The 7,658-nt window shown below is 41.5% G+C and overlaps 1 protein-coding gene across 1 annotated transcript; it reads right to left on the bottom strand.

Moving 5' to 3' along the window:
- Positions 1 to 786: 786 nt before the first annotated feature.
- On the bottom strand, positions 787 to 6,434 carry AGR2 (anterior gradient 2, protein disulphide isomerase family member). Its single transcript, XM_075082967.1, has 8 exons — positions 6,185 to 6,434; positions 4,391 to 4,528; positions 4,232 to 4,295; positions 4,105 to 4,157; positions 3,136 to 3,209; positions 2,688 to 2,751; positions 1,662 to 1,745; positions 787 to 1,083 (listed from the first exon to the last, which is right to left on the bottom strand). The coding sequence occupies exons 2-8, from the start codon at positions 4,518 to 4,520 to the stop codon at positions 1,034 to 1,036; spliced, it is 519 nt and encodes a 172-aa protein (XP_074939068.1). The 5' UTR covers positions 4,521 to 4,528; positions 6,185 to 6,434; the 3' UTR covers positions 787 to 1,033.
- Positions 6,435 to 7,658: the final 1,224 nt, after the last annotated feature.

Below are 7,658 nucleotides of genomic sequence, written 5' to 3' on the forward strand. Positions count from 1 at the left end.
AAAGCAGCCTGAACAATACAGAGCTTAGCTACCTGCTGAAACTGGAGTTAAGAAGCTGCTTTACTGGTTTTGGCTGGGGTAGAGTTAATTTTCTTCAGAGTAGCTAGTATGGGGCTGTGTTTTGGATTTGTGCTGGAGACAGTGTTGATAACACAGGCATGTTTTAGTTATCGCTGAGCAATTCTTACACAGAGTCAAGGCCTTTTCTACCTCTCACCCCACCAGCAAGCAGCCTGGGGGGCCCAAGAGGCTGGGAGGGGACACAGCTGGGACAGCTGACCCCAACTGACCCAAGGGATATCCCACACCATATAGCATCATGCTCAGCATATAAAGATGGGGGAAGAAGAAGGAAGGGGAGGATGTTTGGAGTGATGGTGTTTGTCCTCCCAAGTAACCATTACCCATGATGGAGCCCTGCTTTCCTGGGGATGGCTGAACACCTGCCTGCCCATGGGGAGGAGTGAATGAATTCCTTGTTTTGCTTTGCTTGTGCACACAATTTTTGCTTTACCTATTAAACTGTCTTTATCTCAACCCATGAGTTTTCTCACTTTTACCCTTCCCATTCTCTCCCCCGTCCTTCTGGAGGGGAGTGAGTGAGCAGCTGCATGGGGCTTAGTTGCCGGCTGGGGTTAACCCACAACAGCCCTTTGCCCTCCAAAATGCTTCGATGCGGACTCAAGTAATACAGTGATTTTACTCTTTCTAATAATGGTAGATGATAATAAGGAAAAACTATAAAACACAGCAACATTTTGTTTGTAAACAATTGAAATGGATTTATTTAAAAAAAATCATTTTTACAGTTGGATCATACAGTATTCTTCTGTATGCCTTAAATTAAAAGCCTCCAGCTTTTAAAAATGCTGCTCAGTACAAAAGTGCTAAAGTAGAACTGTAGTGTTTATGTATATAAACCAGCACTATACATCACTAAATATCACCCTAAGTAGTCTCTTCACCAGTTTCAATGAGCAGAGAAGAGATGGAAGATCAGACTTCATAGTATTTAAGGGCTTCCTTCTTCCCCTTACAGTTCAGTCTTCAGGAGTTTCAGTGCTTTCTGCATATTTGAATGCACTAGAAATAAAACATTCATACATGTTATTTTTGTTGCAACTTCATCTTCCAGTGACTACAAACGCTATAGAGAAAATGTTATTAAAGCTTTTGCTCATATGCCTATTGCTATAGGGGTCCTGATGCACTGCTTTTCCAATCATTTGTTTAATTTTGACTAGTGAGAACATACATCTGTTAATGCAAATGCATAGGCACTTGCAGGGCAGAGACGGGAGCTATGCAGCAGTGAGGGAGGGCTGTAGCATACAACTCTTCCCTGCTCGCAGAAGGGTTCCTGACCTGGCCCAGCAGGGCTTGTGTGCAAGAGTTCTCACCATTGCTTACACTGAATACCGCTGAATTATGCAAGTTCCTACTGACGTATGCTTTCTTTTAAAATGGGTGTTTAAGGCTCCAGGGCTCTGCCATCATTCTCTTCACCTCACTAGTTTAAGTAAGTCTGGCATCCTGTTCTGTTCTCATCCTGTTAACTGTCTTTCAGCAAGTACTGATTGCGAGAGTCTGTAATGCCTGGTGTTATTCCTTGTCACGTGAAAAACTGACTGCTCTCAGATATTACAGAATATGCTACTTACGCAGTGAAATGTCAGTGGGCTCGTATGCATAGAGACGGTTTGAGTATCTTCCTGTGATGTCTGCTCTCACAGTCAGGGAAGGATCTGGACAAAAGGATGAGAGAAGTTGTAGGGGATGGGATTAACCTTCAAGCAGAAGGAAATAAACCTTTCTGCACTTCTGCTTGCTTCATAAATGTTTCTGCAAGACAAGTCTCTTCCACTAACAACCAAGAGATCGTTCTTCCGCACAGTCACTGACATTTCAATTTTAAGTGTGGTGTTTGCAGGATTATTAAGAAGGGGATAGGTTTAATTCTGATCAGTGTTGGTCAGCCTTTCACCCTGTGCCACTGCATAGTTCCTAAATTAATTCTGTGAGCTGAGACTGCTTTCAGGCTACAAATGTTATTAAAAAAAGAAATAATAAAATAAGAGATAATATGTCAGTTGCTTTGGCCTGTTAAAAATGGTCACCATGACCTAGATTTATCAAGGTATGTGTTGATACAGTATGTGAGGCTACATATCTCTCTTGGGAGAGGGAATACCTGGATCCATGCATGACCACTAATATGTCTCCAAAACACAAATGCTTCGGAGTGGTTTGTGCAGGTTAGTGGAGCACAGAACTGAGTACTGAGCTGTTAAAGTTGGCCCCTGAAGCATCTGGGGTCACTGCTGTTCCTGTGATGTCTGAGACTGTGTCACAAACAGAAACCTGACAGTTTTACAGTATTTCTAGAGATAGGAGGATGATCAAGGCTGAGCCAGGGCCTACCCATTCCAGTGACTGTGTCATCATGTCATTTCAATGTCATGATGGAAGGAATTAGGTCATTCTTGGAATCCATGAGGGAGGAATGCTGGACCTGTGAAGCCAACGACCCAGCTGGGGTTGCTTTGAAATTGCATCCAACAAAAACAACTAGAAAATTTATATTTCACGAGGAATAAATTCCTGTTAATAATAAGCCCAAGGATTTGAGATTCACGTTGCAGCAGGGGCTTTGATCTGAGATTGGCATTGACGCTTGAGGTACTCACCTATGAACAAAATCCGAGGGACATACTGGCCATCAGGTGAGAGATTCTTGTCTGTGGTTTCATACTTAAAAGAAAACAGATAAGGTTCCCAGTCAAGGAAGGCATGTTACTTTTTTTTTTTCTTCATTGTACCCTGTGTTATGAATGAAGCTCAAATAATGCATTTCACAGTTTTAAGACATTCACTGTCTAGGGTGCAATCTTTTAACATCTGGAGTTGCAAATTGATAACCATAGTAATGTTATTATTAAACTTTAAATTCTCTCATATTTTGAGGTTATGATAGCTACAGATGAAAGACACTTATTACTAAATCTACTGTGTTTCAGCACTGGCCATTTTCCTAGCCAACCATAGCATTAAACTGACTAATCATAGCTAGAGAAGCCATAATTAAAAATAGAACTTTATTGCTTTCACTTAATGAAGTGTAACTGGGAGACTTACCACAAGGTTCAGGAGAATGAATTTTTCAGCCAATTTCTGTATGTCTTTATGTTCAGCAAAGACCTTCTTGAGTGCTAGAGTGGAAATAAATGGGAATGAAAGTAGAAACAAATTGAGAATTCCCAGTTTACAGCTGCAGCAAATGAAGATTTTAAGTTAATTCCTTGGGAAGATGACCAACACATTTATATTCTGTGGTAATGAGTAAATATAATGGTAGAAAATGTCCCTCCTTCGGATAGTGCGGCTCTCAAATTTGTCTGCTGGAGCTTGAATTTGACCCTTTAAACCCCCTAGTCTGCTATTGCAGTTTCTAGCTCCAGTTCTTAAGGCACAGAATATTCAGTATGAAGGTGTTTGAGAGTATTTTAATGCTTGTACAAAGATTCTTCTGGAGTTACTGAAGCTTTGGATAGACGCAAAGGTCTTGCCGCGTGGATCGGCTTGCAAGAGGAAGGGCCCTTGGGCAAATTCAGAAACACTGAGAAAAGAGCAGTCCCAGTTACCAGAAATCCCACAAACATTCAGTTTCAGCCTAGTTTGATTGAGTCCATGGCTGGATTCAGTCTCAGTCATCAGTGATACTGAAAGCTGAATACGTCCTTTCCAATAAATTACTGTTTTTCACTACTCGTGGTCTCGCTGTTTGTTCTGGCAGATTGTGATGTGAACCAAAACCAGATCTGCTACAGGTCAAAACCTGCTGACCTGTGCTTGTTTCTGTATCCTCTCTGGATCATGTAATGCTGAATTATCATTTTATTTCTGACCTACATGGGACAGCGACTTGAAGAACACTCTGCATGCTGGTTAGCATTTTGAGTAAGTTAGCATTTGATTAAGGTTTACTCAGCAAGCAGATTGGTGGCTGGCTTTTTTTTTTGTTTGTTTGGTTTTTAAGCAGCATTTATCCTGAAACCAAAAAACAGATTTTTTTAATATTTTTTTTTTTCTGTGCAAAGGGATTACCTTGGCTGTGTGGGCAGTCATCCAGGTGGTGGATAATCATCACGGGTTTGTTGCTGGAAAAAGAGTCCTCATTAGGAGCTGGGGAGGTGCAACGGGGCACAGAGTGGGGCACAGCGGGGCACGGTACCTGTTCTTGGAGCGATAGAGGGCTTCCTCATACGTCTGTGTCCAGATGAGCTGGTCTCCCCAGCCTGCAGGGGGAGGACAGGCAGCCTGTTATAAGTGGGGCTGGTGGCGGGGGGTTTGTGTCCCACCCCCTGCCCGCATCTGCCAGGAAGGGCTTTACCTCTGGAGAGTGTCTGAGGCAGTTTTGGTTTAGCAGTAGTCTCCTTTGTCTCCTTCTTGCCCACATCCTTTGCCAGAGCACAGGAGATGGCAATGAACAGCAGGAACATGGTCACGTAACTCTTCTCCATGGCTGCTCCTGGAACAGATGCGAGAAACTTCACGTTGTCATGCCTCCCAAGCTGGTGCTTGCTTTGAGGCACACAGCAGATAAGGACAGGTAAAGCGGCAGGTCAAATCACAAGTATGCAGCACGGTGAGTCAGGGCTGAAACAAACTGCTCCAGGCAGGGGCCTGGGCTTGGGGAAACCTCAAAGAAGTGTGAGGTTTATTTAGCAAATTGCTGTGAAAGACTTGGCTGCTTTCTACTGCTCTGTTCTTGCTGTTGGGCTGTGGTCCTTTTAAGATGCTCACTTATGTGTTAGTTTTTCTCTCTTCTATTTACATATATTGAATTTGCTCTGTGAAATGACTGAGTTTTGGCAATTCCAGAAGTACTTTCAAGTCCTAATAAGTTACAGCTCGTTCTCCCAGTATTATTGTAACCAAGTACTTGAGCAGTCCAGGTGCTGAGAATTAACTTGTCTCGGCTCTTCCTTCATTCTGCAGCAGGAGCAACTCAAATGAGAAGTCAGAATGTTAAGCTAGGCTTTACAGTGAGCCGTTGGCATAGGCACAGCTTAATGCTGTTGAAACTTCTGATCCTGTCTTTCCCCTTAAAAGTATCATCTAATCCTTAAAGATAAAACCAACAGAATCTATAATAAAAAGAGTGGGGAGGAGTTAGTTGCTGCGTGCAACAGTGAGAACTGAAATGCAGTTTGCCAGTCTAAGCAACACAAAGAAAAGGGCTTTTCCTGAGCTTGACTCTGGGGCATGGAGAGGGAAATGAGACATGTCTGGCGGGAAGATCCTCAGTGTTTCAGCTGGGATGCTTCTTTGAAGGGGGAAAACACTTTACCAACATGACCCTATGTTTCCTCATTAAATTTCCTTCCAGAAACTAGAACACCAATGTAACAGGTACAGTAGGAAGACCTAAGATATTCCAAAAGCAGTACAGAATATTCAAAAGATTCATGCAAAAATTACAACAGGCTGACAGTGTTTAAAATTCAGACAATTAAAATGACAGTCCAGGGAAACAGAAGCATTTTTTGGGGGGTAGGAACTGCAGGAGGAGGCATTAACTGAGTTTCCATCAGTGGTACAGTGCTCTTTCCTACTGGGATGTCCAATAGACCTCAAACATGCGGAGAGTCACAGTTTCAAGGGCATGAAATACGACTTTTGCAGCAGACTGGTTTTCTGCCCTGTCTCCCTTGCAAGGAAGAAAATTGCATGAAGTTAAATTAGACCCAGTGGATTTTCAGGGTTGCCTCAAGAGTTGTTTTGGCTAGAGCTGTATAGCGGAAGAAATGCTTCTTTAAAAGAAAAAAAAATAAAAAAGAAGAACCAGGAAACTACAGACCAGGCAAATTTTATGCTGATGCAGAATGCAGAAAGCAAAGACAGAGGAACATTAAACCTGCTGTTTCAAAACTCCACCTCTGGAAGACTCTGGACACTTCTGCTAAGTTTTCCACCCCACAAAAGCCCCTCCTCTCCTGGCTCATTTAACCTGCAAAGCCAACACTTCTCTACGCATTTTTTCTTCATAGGAAAGAATTGTGCTGAATTGTGCCTACGTTGCTGCAATCTTTTCTTTCCATTGATCAGCTGCCCCAGCCCTAGGTAACCCAGGCTCAGAGCTCCCCCAGGTACTTTCTAAAGCAGTAAGTGTGCCGTGCCTTACCTTGTTTACTCTTCCAGATGCCTACCAGGGTGTGAAGGTGTTGCCGGTTACAGTGTGAACACTGCCTTTCCTACTGCCTATTTATGCAGCTTCACACACCCCAACTCCACCCACAAGCTTTGAATTTGAATACTACTTCGAAAGAGCTAAACTTTCTAGTTTTTTTCCCCACCAAAACATTCAAGTTTAAGTTTATAATTAAATAACATTACAGTTTCATCTCAGACACTGCATCTAAAGCTCAGAGATGTTTCTCTAGACTTTTGGGCCATTTTTTGAAAGGCGATTTTAAAATGTTGGCAAAGATCCAAGTCCAGGTAAGCTTAAGTCAAGACTCCTGATTTGCCTGAAGAGTGATTTGTCTTTTTTTGATTGGTTGGAAAATCAATATGGGTTGCTGTTCTCTTAGTCCTCTGAAAAAGTCCAACTGATGACTCAGAACTTTAGATGTTAATTAGATCATTAACTATGCACATTATACATATATGTGTGTACACATGCACATATAACAGCACATAGGAAAATTGTCGTAAAACCTAAAAGAAAGCTTGTAAAGGTGTCCACAAAAATGTATTTGGAAGCTATAACAATAAACCTTGTTCATAAGCGGAGGTCTAAAGAAATGTTTAATTCAAATTCCATGTTTAATTAGTTGTGTAGACATTTATTTTTAACTACTAATATGGAAATCAACCATTTTAGGTTTCAGATACACATTTAATACAGTGCAATGCTCAGGAAAATAAGACCTTTTTATGTGGCTGGAAGGCCATCCCTACTGTTGTACTGACTGCAGATGGTCCTTCCTCAGAGGTCAGTGCAATTCTGTCCTCAGCAATTTATGTTGAAACTACAGTATGTTCTCCTTGGTGCATGCCTCATATATTTCAGTGAGATTAAAATCACATGTTCACAGGCAGTGAACGCTTAACATGACTCAGTTGGGTAGATGAAATCCATCAGATATGGATTTTCCTGTTTGAAATTCCCTGTGGTCTCTGATGGCTGCTAACAGTGCCCATTTTTTATGAATATACTTGAGACAATGTAGTGCTTTGGATAATTTTTTTTAAATCTTTCATAAATAGTAATTAGGAAAACAAGGCGCAGAAGCAAGATGGTGAACTCACGCAAAAATAAAAATTGCTGTTTCTTACAAATGTACAATAGTACCGTGCTTTGCTTAGATGCTTGACTTATTAGAAGGATAAAAGCAAAGTTCCCAGGGACGTCAGTCATTTTAACTCCCATTTCTGTATGTTTCATGATAAATGTATGTTTTCCTGATAAAGAAGTGAAATGAGATTGCATAAGAATCTATGCTCTTCCTCCAGGTCTTCTCCCTGAAGATTCATAGATGTGTTTTATTAGCTTCTATATTGTGTACCCACATCACATCCACTCAGATTTTCTTCTAAAACATATACCAAAATAAGATTCCAAGGTCTGTATCTGGGCATGGGAGGGCTTACTT

Source organism: Phalacrocorax aristotelis, chromosome 2 (assembly GCF_949628215.1).
Source record: "Phalacrocorax aristotelis chromosome 2, bGulAri2.1, whole genome shotgun sequence".
In the NCBI taxonomy this organism is placed as follows: Eukaryota; Metazoa; Chordata; class Aves; order Suliformes; family Phalacrocoracidae; genus Phalacrocorax; species Phalacrocorax aristotelis.